Source organism: Vombatus ursinus, unplaced genomic scaffold (assembly GCF_900497805.2).
Source record: "Vombatus ursinus unplaced genomic scaffold, bare-nosed wombat genome assembly UNPS02009205.1, whole genome shotgun sequence".
Taxonomy (NCBI): Eukaryota; Metazoa; Chordata; class Mammalia; order Diprotodontia; family Vombatidae; genus Vombatus; species Vombatus ursinus.
The window spans coordinates 57,894,706-57,910,377 of NW_020948983.1; the positions used below are offsets into that span (position 1 = coordinate 57,894,706).

General features: G+C 40.0%; 1 protein-coding gene across 3 annotated transcripts in view; it reads left to right on the forward strand.

Moving 5' to 3' along the window:
* Positions 1 to 527: 527 nt before the first annotated feature.
* The window catches only part of MAP2K5 (mitogen-activated protein kinase kinase 5), a 283,567-nt gene continuing 268,422 nt past the window's right edge, over positions 528 to 15,672 (forward strand). The window contains exons 1-2 of one of the 3 annotated variants that reach the window (XM_027852077.1): positions 528 to 1,515; positions 10,412 to 10,460. In XM_027852077.1, the coding sequence (XP_027707878.1) occupies positions 1,381 to 1,515; positions 10,412 to 10,460 (184 nt within the window). In that variant the 5' untranslated portion in view covers positions 528 to 1,380. The remainder of the gene's footprint in view (positions 1,516 to 10,411; positions 10,461 to 15,672) is intronic. The other 2 variants (XM_027852078.1, XM_027852076.1) reach the window with 2 other exon arrangements.

Consider the following 15,672-nt stretch of genomic DNA (forward strand, 5'->3'; position numbering starts at 1 on the left):
ACCGGGTATTTATTGCTCGTTGGATGGGGGTGGGCTGGAAGAAGAGGGAGGGCAAGGAGAATTTTTGGGTGGAAATAAGGTAGCACAACAGAGAGCGGTGCCCGCAACCAAACACATAAAGCAGGCGCGTCCCTGGCGGGGCAAGAGTGAAGAGCCCGAGCCATCCATTAGCTCGCTCGTCCTCCCCGGGGGAAGCCCCTGAAGCCGTCCACCTCGCTGTGATCGCCGCTCCCGGATAACAGAAGGTCGGCAGGGGACCACGCGGTTATCCGCGGCCCCGCAAACCAAGCTCGCAGCCACCCAGCGAGAGAAGCCTAGCCGGCTTTCTCACGTGCCGGGTAGCGGCGCTCTGGCCTCCTCAGGGACCTTTCCACTCCCCCTTCCCCTACGTCTTTTTTTCCCTAGGGTACCCCAGCCAGTCGGGGGCGGTGGCCTGAGCCCTTTGGCTGCACGTGGGCGGGGCCGAGACTGAGGGAAAGAGAAGGGTGTGGGCTAGTGCCCTCTTCCAACATGGCGCCAGGGGAGTCGTTCCCACAGCTCTCTCCCGCCCCCCGGGTTCCGGCTCCGCGAGTTTTGGTTCCGGAGTAAAATTCCCTCTCCTCCCCCCACCTCCTCTCCTACTTCTTCCTCCCTCCTCTCCTCCTTCTCCTTCTACTCCCCCTCTTTCTCCTCCTCCTAGTCTTGGGGCCGCCGCCGCCTGGGAACGCTCCGAGGTCGGAGCCCACCAAGGGCCCCGCACAGGGCCGGGAGGGAGCAGCGGCTCTGCTCGCTCCTCCTAGTCTCCCTTTGGCTTCCTCTTCCTCAAGGGGCACCGAAGCCACTTCCCCCGAGTCGTCCCCCTTCTCCCTACATCAGGCTGACTCCCAGACCCCCTCAGCGGGGGCCCAGAGTGGGCTTCACCTCCTTCTCACTCGCCCCCCCAACCCAGGCAACAGCCAGCACCCCTCACCTCCTGCTCACCCCACTGCCCCACCTGTCCACACGTCCAGGGTGACCAGGCCCCCATTGCTCTGTCACCCGGACAGGGGTTCGAGGCAGGTTCTGCAGCCTAACCCTTCCCCCTCTAACAACTCGACATCACTCTCCCAACATCCCCCTCCCCTCCTCCATCCTCCCAACCCCCTCCTTCATCCTCCCAACCCCCTCCTTCATCCTCTGAAGGCCTTCCTTCTTTTATCCTCTTAACACCCACCCCACTATCCTCCCTCACTTCTTTCTTCCTCCCCCTCCATCCTTCCCTCTCCATCTTTCCTCCCTACCCCCCTACATTGATCATCTTCCCCATTCTCTGGTTTTTCACCGCATGTTCACGCCCCCAAAAGGGGCAGTGAGTGCTTTCTTCCACCCCCAACCCCAAGGATGTGAGTCCAGTGGTCGGTAATGCTGTGGCTGGCCCTTGGCCCCTCTCATGCCATGGAGAACCAGGTGCTGGTGATTCGAATCAAGATCCCAGATGGTGGAGCTGTGGACTGGACAGTGCACTCTGGGCCCCAGTTGCTTTTCCGGGATGTGCTGGTGAGTGGTCAGCCCCCAAAAATCCCATCTCACTCTGAATGGAGCCTCTTTGAGGGTAGCGTACTCTTTGTCCTTTTTAAAGGCTAGGTCAGGGGTGGGGACCCTGCAGCCTCCAGGCCACGTGTGGCCCTCTAGGCCCTCAAGTGCAGCCTTTTGAATCCAAACTTCACAGAACAAATCCCCTTAATAAAAGGATTTGTTCTGTAAAACTTGGACTCAGTCAAAAGGCCGCACTGGAGGACCTAGAAAGCCACATGTGGCCTGGAGGCTGCAGGGTACCCACCCCAGGGCCAGGTGCTTGGGGCATTTCCCAACTCCAGCACATGGCTTTACACTGATTTCTTTTAATTGATGTGCCTTAGGGGAAAAAGGGATCTTTTTACTTCTTATGTTGTCTGTTAAGATGCTCAGATTACTTTTCACTTAGAATCATAACTTTACAGGTGGAAAGGATCTTAGGAATTGTGTGTTTTAACTTCTGTATTTTGCTTTTGAGTAAACTGAGGCCTAGAGAGGTTAAATGACTTACACAATGTTGGTCCCAGCAGCATTGGAAGTAGAGTCCAGGTTCAGAGAGCACTTTTAACTCAACTCAATGAAAAAAGGTAGCGGGTACAGTTTTCTAAGTCTTTTGAGGTTGGGATCAGGGTCATCTTCCTGTTTATTTTTTGTCCATACCTAGGCTGGGGCAATGCACACACCTGGTTATCTAGAAATATTCACTGGCTGCCATTCCATTGATGGAATTAGCTGCATAAATGACCATCATATGTCTTTGATGAGTGATGCTTGTAAATTGAGCTAAAGGTGTCAAAGATTGGCGATGTACATAGTCAGATAAACCTTTTATGGTTCAATCTTTTAACCCAATTTAACCCAGTGTTTGTGGCAGTAGCATTGAACTGGGAATCTGGAGATCTAAATTCTAGTTCTAGTTCTGACACGATGTGTGACTGTAGGCAAGTAACTTCACCACCTAGGGCTTCACTTTTCTCATCTGTAAAATAATTAGATTGGATTAGCTCTAACATTCTATCATTCTGACTCCATTTGGATAGGCCATGAAGAGGTTCACCTGAACTTAAGTGGCTGTGAAATGTCAGGATATTTGTCTCCAGTTTTCTTGAACATTGCCTTCTTAAGTTCATAGCCCCTAATTGTGGGAAATATTTCTATGGGAGAGCTAGATCATTTAGAGGTTAAGTGAGAATTTGTACTCGGGGGCATGATGGAGAAGACCAGAGAAGTGCAACTTGGTGGGAAATGGAGAGGTGTCTGGTCTGGGCGCTTTTCTTTCTTTCTTGCTTTCTTTCAGGCAGTCAGGATTAAGTGACTTGCCCAGGGTCACATAGCTAGTAAGTGTCAAGTATCTGAGGCAGCATTTGAACTTGGGTCCTTCAGTCTCCAGGTCCGGTGCTCTATCCACTGTGCCATCTAGCTGCACTCTGGGTGCCTTTCTTAAATGGAGACTCTGGGAGGAGAAATGATAACCACAGGAGAGGAATAATTAAATTATTACTTCAATATTGCCTGGAAGGTAGTATGGTCTTTGGTGTTAGGGATGATAATCCATATTACAAATGAATTGTAATATGGGAAATTCATCCTTTGAAAACATATATAGAAAATGTAATTTCATTTCAGTAGTTCAACAAATATTATCTATTGTATGAAGAATATTGTGTGTAAAATTTAGGTAAGATATAGTCCCTGCCCTCATACCTGGTGGGGAGTAAGACATGCCTTAGGACTTAGTGACTCCATGATCTCATCCAAATGGATAGCCTCCAGTGGTGAAGGTCATAATTTATTACACCTTTTTTCTAATCTTATATAATTCTTGTCTGTATCCTCCAGTAAATCCTTTACAGAGGACTGACCCAATGTGCTGAAGCCTACTCTTGGATCTTTTTAGATTATGTGGGTATCACTGCAGTCTTCAAACTGTCTGTCAGTTATCCCTTGATTTCACTACATAACCAACACTCCTCCTTTTCTAATCATACAATTGTGTGGTATCTCTTATGCCACTTCCTAAATGAGAGGTATCATCGGCAATGTGCTGCAGTCTGTGCCTGCCATATGTCTCCATGGTTCATTAGATCACACACAATTTTGATTCATTGGAGATTGATTCATAGCCACAGAGCATCACTGAAAGAAAGCTTGTGTTAAAAAAATGAATTTAGGGGTCAGGGAACACCTGGGGCACTTGAAAGCACTATATAGTTATCCAAGTGTGACCTGGCCTGATCTCATCCTATTCACTTGTGACCTCAGCTTACTGTCCATCTACAGTGTCTCTCCAATAATGTGCTAATGGATTAGCTCAAGGAGTTGTCATAAGTAGGACAACAGGAATTCTTCATTTGTTTTCTCCTGTATAGATTAGTGGTGATTAATCTCATTAAAGAAGCTCTGCAGTGTTCTAGGACTTTATGCGGTGTGGCAAATAAAATTAATAAAGGTAAAACGGAGGTATGTGGCTCTGAGAAAAATCATCTTATTAACAGTAATCCCTGTAACTGTTAACAAAGCAGGTCAGACTAGATATCTCAGTAAAGCCAAAGACCCCAGTGAAAAGGAGGGGACCCTCTTTATTGCACACAACAAAGAAGGGGTCTTGTACATAGCTATACTAGGAAAGGTGGGCTAGCTTTCAGGTGGGGCAAATAATGCCCCTCTGATAATTAAGGAATGTTAATTCTTTTATGGGACTCATCTGTATCTTGTAATCTTTGCTAGGAGATCAAAACTACCAGGGGTGCTTTCTCTTGGAAGAGATAGAAACTCCCCTAATTGCACAAGAAAGGCAAGGACTGATCACATATCTTTTGGCGATGGTACCAAGTTAATTTGTGGTGCTTAAAGATAACAAATAGATGTTCTGGAAATATCTCGGGAGCTACCATTATAAGAGATAACAACTTTTCTTTTAATTATAACTTTAAACTAACTCAGAGGGAAAGCTAAATTCCTGAGCTCAACTCAAGGATGTGGAAAGGTAGCTTTAAGCAGATACAGACTCAATTACAATATGAAATCATTACAATATAAAGTCAATTATAAAGTAGAATTAATTTGAATTTCTTGCAGTAAAATTATGTCCATAAATAGGAACATCTGTAAGATTGTCTTCTGTATGCATTCCTACTCCTTCTGGGCTCCTCATAGGGCATTCTCCATGACGGCAGTAAGAGAGCTTTGGAGAGCTTACATCTATTTGTTTTGCATCTCATGTGACATTAAGAATAAAAGAACCATTGAATAGTTATCACTATGTTGCACCTATCAAGGAATCTTGGATGATCTTAACCCAAGCCCAGGAAATACCTTGTAGAAGGAGAACCTTTAAGGCTGTTTTCTGTTGTACTGAGTCAAGTGGGTTTTTATAGTAAAGAAACAATTCACAATAGGATTTTTTAAAATTCTCCACAACTTTTAAATCAATTGTGTGACTGTGACGATCAGAATCACAGGATCCCAAAACTGGAAGGGACATCAGAAGTTAGCTGGCCCAATTCATACCTGAAAAAGACAATAACATTCTCATCAAGTGGTCATTCAGCCTCTGCTTGAGGAGGGACCCTCTACCTCCTGAGGAAGCCTCTTCCACTTTGGGATAGCTCTAATTGTTAGCAATTTTTTCCTTGTATAAAGCTTGTCTGTCTCTTTCCAACTTCCCCCTATTAATGCTATCATATCTCCCCCAATAAATTTTCTTTTCTCCAGGGTAAATCCTCAGTTCCTTCAAATGATCCTTATATGGCATGATCTCAAGGCCCTTCACTATCCTGGTTTCCTTTCTTTTGCCTTCCTTATTAATGTCCCACTTAAAATGTGGTGCCCATACTGACCGTAGAACTCCAGATGTTATCTGACCAAGCACTATCTTCTGGGCTCTGTATCTTTCTTAATGCAGCCTCAGATTACATTGGCTTTCTTGGTCGTTATATTATACTATTGACTCTTATTCACTTTGCAGTGCATCAGAACTTCCACATCTTTTACAGACAAATTGTTCTCTAATCATGCCTCCTTCATCATGTACTTATGAAGGTGATTGTTTTGAACTTAAGTTCTTCTGTAGAAAATCATTTAAGAAATTCTCTTCTCATATTTTTATCAAGGATAACCCTCAACATTTGTGTAGATCACTGTCATAAAGCTTTTATAGAGATGAGAAAATATAGATCAATTATGGCTGTCCCCATCAATCAATCAATAAACATTTTCGAAGTGCCTACTGTGTACCAAGCACTGTGCTAAGTGCTGGGGATACAAAAAGAGGCAAAAGACCGTCCCTGCCCCAAAAGAACTCGTAATCTAATGGGAGAGTATGACAGACAGATATACAAACAAGCTATAAATGGAATAAATAGGAAGTAATTTACAGAGGGAAGGCACTAGAATTAATGGAGCTTGGGAAAGGCTTCCTGTAGAAGGTGGGATCTTAGCTGGGATTTAAATAGGAAGCCAGGAGGCACCCGTCAGGAGAGAGGTTGTTCCAGGCAGGGGGGGACAGCAAGAGAGATTGCTCCAAGCCAAAAGATGAAGTGTCTTGTTTGAGGAAAAGCCAGGAGGCCAGTGTCACTGCCTTGAAGAGTACATGTCAGGGAGTGAGGTAAAGAAGATTGCAAAGGTAGGAATGGCTTTGTTATGAAGTTATGAAGGGCTTTGAATGCTAAGCAAACGGTTTTACATTTGATCCTGAAAGCAATAGGGAGCTACTGGTATTTATTGCATAGAGGAGGAGACATTATTAGACCTGAAAATCACTTTAGTGATTTAGTGAGGAGAGACCTGATTGAGGAAGATTGTTTCTTTTGAGTAATGATATTATCTGTGATTTTCCCCAGTTGTTTGGTATTTTCCCCTCTTTTTGACATCAATCATCAATGCTTTTTTTTTTTTTTAAGGATAACACTTTAAAAATGTAGTGTAGATTTTTTATATAAACTTGGCCAAGTAGATATCCTTTTTATACTTTTGTCATCTTTAGTGCCATTTCTACTTCCTTAAGTAGCAAATTGGGGACCAGGGTTATTGAGAGCACAAATGTGGTTCCATCAACATCATGATGAAAATAGTTTGTTTTAATCTTGTTCATTCATTCAATTTTCCATGTTTGTTGCCCTTTTTTCAGTTTTACCTATAAATGTTCTTGGATGATATGCCTTATTTGGGTATCATGCTGATTTTTCTGAAAAAAATATGTGTGTGTGTGTGTAGAGATAATTGTAATTTATGGTAAGTGAATTATAGGAGGTGTAAAACAGGGTGCCCCCTGAGGTTTGGGGAGGAAAAACCTTTACTGACTTTGAAGATTCGGGAAAGCTTATGGAGGAAGTAATATTTGAACTGAGCTTTAAAGGCAGAGTGGGAATTTGGTAGGCAAATAGTGGAAGGGAAGAAATTCTGGCCATAATGGCAGTGTTGAAAGAAATGGTGGTGGAAAGACACACGACGTATGTTTGGGACAGATTATGAGTCTGTGTAGTGTATGTGGAAGGAGGTAGTATGAGGAAGGCCCCGAATGACAGGTAGAGAACTCTAGTTTCTCTGAAAAATCAATAGATCATAGGATTGTAGACCTCATAGGGTCCTCAGAGATCATCTCGTCCAATCTTCTTATTTTACAATTAAGGAAACTGAGGCCCAGGAAAGTTATGTGACTTAGTGTCACTTAAGTTGTGTCAGAAGTGATATTTGAACCTAGGGACCACCTCTGACTCTAGAGTTACTGTGTTTCCACAGTACCACCCACCTTCTTAAATTTACCATAGTTTATGGATCATAGACTTTGATTTCTTTTTCAGACCACATTTTATGTAGGGATTAAAGACTGGACCAATGATTTTGTTGGTATAGGGAACTCTTGAGCAAGGAAACTTTCTTTATCAATACAGGCCAGCATCTTCTTTCCAATTTAAAGAGTTTTCTAGAGCAGAGATGTCAAACCCTTCCCCCATTGTGGCCTAAACAGATTAAAAAGTATTTGGAAAATATTTAGCAAAATAAAAATGCAGTACAACATAGATAATATTAATTTGTGGTCTAAGTCAACATGCAGCCTTTAGGGATCCTGTTTCTATTTGAGTTTGACACCACTTGCCTAACACCTAGATGTTAAGAGTTGACCAGGCTCACACAGCCAGTATATATCAGATGCAGTGTCTTCCTAGCTTTGAAGCCAGCTTGTTATCTACCATTCCATGCTGTCTCATCTTATATGCTTTCAAATTATACTTTGGCCAGTTTGTTTCCATTTTGTGTTTTTACTTTTCTCAACATCATATATCTATTCTGTTTAGTGCTCCATGTCCTGGAATCACATAGTCAAGCTATTTAAAATTTTTCTCTCTTGTCTGTTATTTACAAGTAAAAATATGCAAAATTTGTTAGATAAGATACCATAGTAGTTATCTTTTACAACTGATGAATGATTGTGTAAGTAATAAGATTCCATTGCTTATCAGAGGTCACTTTCATTCTCTATTGATGCACCACTGATTGTAGTTTCTTAGAAGTTAAGATCTCATTACAGAATGACTTTGGGTCAGTTAGACAGCTCCAGAATGTCCCAGTGTCCACTTACAGACCTTATATTGGCCTGACAGTACCTTTTATCCTACATATAAGGTGAAAGGATTTGATTCTTAATACCAGATCTGTTTTTTTAATAGTATTTTATTTTTTTTCAAGTACACATAAAGACAATTTTCAACATTCATTTTTTGAAAGATTTTGAGTTCCAAATTTGTCTCCTTCTCTCTCTCCCACCGCCCCAAGATGGCAAGCAATCTGATATAGGTTATACGTGTGCAATCATGTAAAACATTTCCACCTTAGTCTGGATCTGTTCTTGGGAAGTTAATCTTTCTCCTCTTAAGAGCAGATTATGTCCTGAGAACCAATGCTATTCTAGGCCTAAGGTATCATGACAGGTTAAGAGAATTTTCTTTTTTGTGTGTGTGTGGATTAATTTTTGAGAAAAAAATTAAGCATTGTAGATATTGTTATGCAAATTGACACTGCAGCAGAAGACTCTGTAGTATTAGCTTTAGGAGAAAGTTGCAGTCGTTCTGTTAATTGCCCTATTGCTGAGAGATGCTGCAAACAGCCTTCAGTTAGCCTGCTGGCTGGTGACAGTTCTGGATTTGCCAGAACAGAACAGAAAAGACTGTTTTAGCACTGTGAGTTGCTTACACTATAACACTTCTCCAGTGAGTAAAAATTTGGGAGAGAGAGGAGGGGCAGAGATGGAAATTAGATGGACAGTCTATTGTGTTGGACTTGCACACGATGGAATATCAAATTTTCCACAGATCCCTACCTCTGCTCGTTGTCACATAGGCTGTCTGTAAGCCATTTTTGTAGTGCTTACCTTGTTATGGTTAAAGTTGAACAGCAGTATCAGATAATATGGACTTTAAAATTCCTATACAAAAAAAGGTAAACTTGATTCACTGGCCATTAACATTTCTTGATTATTCAATTAATCTGTATTTTTCAGTTGCTCTATAGTAAAATAAAACGGTATCTTAGACTTCACCTAGTGCAAGCTCCAAGATTATATAGTCTTTTTCATTCTTTGTAGAATTTATTGGGACAGACCTTATATTTTCAGCACCACTGCTTTGTACCAACTGTGTGACCTTGGACTTAATAGACATTAAGAGACTTAAGCCTGAGTTTCCTCCTCTGTAAAATGAGGATAATGACATATACAACACTTATTATGTGACTTACACGTTCCTAGGCAGCTAGGTGGTGAAGTGGATAGAGTGCTAAGCCTGGAGTCAGGAAAACTTATCTTCCTGGGCTCAAATCTGGCCTCAGACACTTACTAGCTGTGTGACCCTGGGTAAGTCACTTCCCCGTTTGCCTCAGTTTCCTCATCTGTAAAATGAGTTGGAGAAGGGAATGATAAACCACTCCATTATCTTTGCCAAGAAAACTTCAAATGGGGTCAAGAAGAGTTGGACGTGACAGAAAAATGACTAAACAACGTGCCTACCTTACTGTACTGGAGTTCAAATGAGATAATGTACATAAAGTACTTTGTAAACCATGAAGCATTACTTTATATAATCTGTCACCATCACTGTCATCTTGAAAGCCCAATTTTTGAATGTTTAGAAGGAATTGGGAAAGAGGTGGCACTTTATCTGATCTTTAAAGGGAATGAGGGGCTTCAAAAGGTAGAGGCTATGAAGGCGAGCATGAAGGTAAGCATAAAGGCAGGAGATGGGTTGGGGCAGGGGGCAGAGGATAGAATGAATGGCTTTATGGAGAACAGCAAGTGGGGGAGTTTGACCAGAGCTCAGTAGAGTGTCAAATCAATCTCAGAAGTTAGACTTGAGCTAAATCAAGCAGGTTTTCAAATATCAAATAGATCTTTGTGGTTTATCCTAGAATTAATGGGGAACCATTGGAGCTTCCTGGGTTGGGAAGTAACATGGTCATACCTGTGCTTTCAGAATGTCAGTGTGGCAGTTCAAAAGGTGATGGATTGGAGGAAGGAAGGAAAGGCTAGATTTGGGGAGACCAGTTAGGAGACTGGGCTGTAACTACTCAAGCAAAAGATGATGAGGAGTGGTTGTGGTTGTAGGGTGAATGGAGAGAAGGGGACAAATGGGAGAAATGAATGAAAAGACATGTTTTTCTTTTAGCGTATAGATTTTTTAAAATAATTTTTTCTTCATGAGGTAATTAGTGATTTAAATACTTGGATGTGAATAGATTGTGTTAAGCTATGATTATGAGTTAACATTTTTACACTTTAGGCAAACATTGACAGTATCTTTCCTGGGCTTTCTTATTCATTGAGGTCTTGCCACATGTTGACGATTAAAAAGATGTCTAATTGAATCCTTTCTCTGTCCTTGTTTAGGATGTGATAGGCCAGGTTTTGCCTGATGCAACAACTACAGCATTTGAATGTAAGTATCACTTGTATACTTTTTTTTTGTATATTTCTGCAGTAATTCTTCAAAGGGTTTATAGTTTGTGTTACTTTTAAAACTGACAAATATAGAGTATTTATGATCATCATATGGTACATTTAAATATTTATAAATTAATGCAAGTTTAATGATGATACTGAACTGAGTAATATTTTCTTATTTAATCACATCTTGAGTGTGCATATTTCTACAATATAGCTTTAATTACCAACATGACCTTTATCTGCTCTTGCTTCTCACTGGAATAATATTGCTGGAACGAAATGAAAAGTGTAAACTACCTGTAGGCTGATGAATATTGATTAAGAGATTTTAATCCATTGTAGCTTTTAAAAACTGTAACAAAGTGGAGCTTTTAAACAAATATTGAATAGACTAACAGTGTTGCAGCTGGCTTCTTTGGGGCCACTAGGTGGTGGCAACAAGCACATTGGATTTTGGGATTTGAGTCTGTAATTGTCCTGGTTGGGCAGCAAGAGGAAGAGAGTTTGGGCACCAAGCAGGTTACTAACTAAGAGAACCAAATTTAGGTACTAATTGAAATAAAAAGCTCCCTAGGAATATATGGGGGCAAGTGCAGACTAGAGCACATCATAGACTCTAGACAGAGCAGGACTTGAATTAAGAAGTCCAGAGAGCATTGGTGACTCTCATTGAAAGCTGGGATCCCATCTGCAGAGTGATTTTAAGCAAGTAGAAATGAAGGTTACATTTACTCAGCACTTCTTAATTCTTTCTATTGGCTTTTTGAGCTTCCAAACCTAGCAAATGTACATTTCATAAGCATATGTTCAAGGCTTACTTGTTTCTTCAGTTTAAAAAAAAATTGCCACCTTTAAAAAAATATATATATCAACTTTATTTCTGAATATGACCCTGCTCCTCACTTAGTGAGTGTACCTTATACCAAAGAGTAAAAAAAAAAAAAAAAGTTCAACAAAACTAAGTTTTTTATTTGTATTAGTTTAAAGTGGGTTACTTATACACAGATTGCATGTGAAAAACTTATGTAAAGAGCAATTTGAGTCTTTCTTTTTCTAAGACTGCACTTATAGTCAAAGAAAGAAAATAGGTGCATCCCTCTGCCAGGGTAAGGAGTCCCCCCCAACACAAGGCAAAGCCCAAACCGAATATTGTAGGTACCTGTTAATTAGCAGCCTGGAGATTACATGTTTATAGATTTTCTGTGACACAATTTTAACCCTTTTCTGGTTTTTCTTTGCCATATGCCATACTCTTGAGTCAATTCCATTACAGCTTAGGGAATGAAGATTTTTTTTAAAAAAATATAAATCTACAAAGCAAATTTGCAGGGCAAAAAAACAATCAAAGCCAAACATAATTAGCATAATGATGCCATATCATAGTCTACCCACTTCATTTTCAAATGAGGAAACTGAATCTCAGAGAGGTTAAAATGTCTTCCTAAAGGTCACATATATAGTGAGAAGGCTGACATTATAAAGAGCCCTGACTGGTATTCTAGTGATCTTTCAACTACCAGGAATTCTTAACTTAGAGTCTATGGACTTGAATTTTGGGTGGTGGTTGTTGTTTTTTTTAACAGTTTGATAATTGTATTTCAGTGTAGTTAGTTTGCTTTGTAATCCCATGCATTTTATTTTATGCAATTAAAAACATTACTCTGAGGAGGGGTTCATAGATTTCACTAGATTATCTGAAGGGTTTATAACATAAAAAAAGTATGGAACCTCTACGCTATATCATGTTGGCTCTCTGATTTTGAGTTATCTGCCATCTTGAATAATACTGGTTCATCTTCATCAGTGATGAAGTCAATTAAAAAGTTGACTATATGGTTGATTTATCTGCACTCTGCTTTTTAGAAGCAAATATGTAAGCTTTCACTTAGGGGTTTGAAACTAGAGGTATACAGGGCAAAATTTATAGTTCCTTTTTGACATTTCACCTTTTGGCATTAGTTTTAGTGCTGAGCCTGCACCCTAGCAGAATCTTGAAGGAGATTTTAAGTCCTTGAGACACTTACTAGCCCTAGGCAAGCCACTTAACCTCTGTTTGCCTCAGTTTCCTCATCTGTAAAATGGGGATAATAATAGCATCTCCCTTCTAGGGTTGTTGTCCTAGGGATCAAATGAGATAAAAACTGCAAAGTTCTTAAAGTGGTGCCTGGCACATGGTAAGCACTAAATAAATATTAATTATTATTATTATTAATTATATTTGCTTGACAACTAAAAAAGACTGTTTCATATTAATTAAATGATCATTTATGTGGAACATGGCAACCAGGCAGAGGCATAGAAAGCAACTCGATATACTCAGCGTTGTTACACCTAGAACCCATCTCAAAAGAGCACTCTTATTTCCAATTGTACTACCAACTTACTGTGTGATGCAGGGAAAGTCATTTAACATCTATGGCCCTTTCTTTTCCTCACTTTTAAAATGACCAGTTGAACTAAAATCCTTGAAGTTCTAAAATTCGATGATTATAAAATATTATTTATTGAGTGTTTCTACTCAGAAAGGGCATTGGTTTGGGCATCAGGAGAACTAGATTCTAGTCTTAGCTTTAATTATGTAGCAAATAATATAGGATCATAGGATAAAAGAAGTTGTTTTCCCTTTCTGGGTGTGTTTTTTCATCTATAAAATGAAAAGGTTGAACTGAATTACCTTTACAACATGCCAGTTTTTGAGTCTCTGGCACAGTCCACTTAGAACATGTCAAATTGGGTTGAATGGAGTAGAGAATAATAGTTTAATAGAAAGGAACAGGACAAGAAACTTGAGTAGTTCGAAATTCTCCCAGATAGTCCTTAACAACGTCCATGGTGCTGGCACATAGTAAATGCCTAATAAATGCTTGTTGACTAACAGTGTGGCATCATGATTTGGTTTGATATATTGTGAAATTTCCAGCAGTTACACATCCATATTCCTTTGTAAGCCCCTTCCCCAAAAGAATTTATGATAGCTTTTGAATCATCTTCTATTTTCAGAACTCCTGTTGCTTCCCACAATTTGTATTAAAAAATCAACAATTGACTGTAATTGGTAAAGTCTTCTGTCAAAGTCTAAAGTTCTTCAGGTTCTTTAGTGGCTGTTCTTTTAGTTCCCATATACTTGAAAGAGTGAGGGGAACATAATAGTTAGCATTTGACCTTTTCCTCTTTGTGATACTATTTCTAGGAGGAATAAGGTCAGAATGATCCAGGCCTGTCACTATCAGGCTTATCCTTTGTGCCCATAGTCCTTTTTCTCTACTCAGCCTCTGGTTCTCACAGGGAGAAACAGTGATCATGTTTCCAACTTGCTGCTTACTGTCATAATCACTCAGTGTTATGTGTGTGAAGTGTTTGCATGTTGGCATCTACACTTGTAGTAAAAACTTATTTGCTTATGTAGTTTCCAGTTTCATTAGTAGATTAATGAGTATTCAAGTGAATAGGGTGATAATAATCAGCAGTCTGCACTAATGAGTTTCATGTGAGGATCTATTGCCTGGTGCTGGCCTGCTTTTCACCAGGTTAGAAGTTTATGTAAAATGACAGCTGAGTTTGGAATATGGAATTTCTAGACACTTTGAACTCCTGAAGTACTTGGCAACTCCAGAGATATCTTAAATTTTTAGGAATTTCTGGCTTACTCTCTTCCTTCTTGAACTGTTACCATTCTGTCTTCATTTCTTAATGTACTCTGTACTCAAAGCTCTGAAGCATTCTGGTTTTGATATATTTTTTTTAAAACCCAACTCAGATACTCATTTGTGTCCTGGAAATATGTGGTCGTTTTAAGTGTATTAAAAATTTTCTAAGTATTGCAGGTTCTTAAAGCTTACTAGAGAAAATCTTTATTAACTGAGGATAATGCAGTAGAAAGACCAGTCAGATGCAATAAAAGCCTGCATTTTAAAATAAAATTATTATTTTTTTCTTTTTTTCTTTTCTTTTCCTTCCTTTTTTTATAACTTTTATTTTTTTTTTTGTTTTCAACATTTACTTCCACAAGATTTTGAGTTCCAAATTTTCACCCCATTTTACCCCTCTCCCACCCCAAGATGGCATGCATTCTGAATACCTCTTTCCTTCTGTCTACCCTCCCCTCTTCTGTTATCCCCTTCCCCTTTAATTTTCCTGTAGGGCAGGATGGGTTTTTGTACCCCACTTCCTTATTTCCCAGTTGCATGTGAAAACATTTTTCTTCAACATGTGTTTTTAAAACTTTGGGTTCCAAATTTTCTCCCTTCCTCCCTCCCCACTAACCCTCACTGATAAGGCAAGCAACTAAATATAGGTTACATATGTGCAGTTATGCAAAACTCTTCCATAGTAGACATGCTGTGAAAAACTAACTCTATTTCCCTTAATCCTATCTCACCCCCCCCATTTATTCTATTCTTTCTTTTGACTCTGACCCTCCTCAGAAGTACTTGCTTCTGATTACCCCCTTTCCCAATCTGCCCTCCTCTCTATCATCCCCCTACTCTCTTGTCCCCTTCCCTCCCCATTTTCCTGTAAGGTAAGACAGATTTCCATACCCAATTGAGTGTGTATGTTATTTCCTACTTAAGTCAAATCTATGAGAATAAGATTCACTCATTCCCTCTCACCTTTCCTCATTTCCCCTCCACTGTAAGAGCCTTTCCATTCTGTTTTTTTTTTGTGAGATAATTTACCCCGTTCTGCCTCTCTCTTTCTTCTTCTTCTAGTATAATCCTCTCTCACCCCTTAATTTTATTCTCCAGATAGGACCTCTTCATCTTCAATTCACCCTGTGCCCTCTATCTATCTATCTGTCTTATCTATCTATATATACACACATATAATTTTTTTCCCTCCAGCTACCCTAATACTGACAAAGGTCTCCTGAGTTACAAGTATCATCTTTCCATGCAGGAATGTAAACAGTTCAACCATAATAAGTCTCTTACGATTTTCTGTTTCCTGTTTACCTCTTCATGTTCCACTTGAGTCTTGTATTTGAAAATCAGATTTTCTGTTCAGCTCTGGTCTTTTCATCAAGAATGCCTGAAAGTCCTCTATTTCACTGAATGACCATTTTTTCCCCTGCAGAATTATACTCAGTTTTGCTGGGTAGGTGATTCGTGGTTGTAATCCTATCTCCTTTGCCCTCTGGAATATTATATTCCTTGCCCTGTGGTCCCTTAATGTATAAGCAGCTAAATCTTGTGTTATCCTGATTG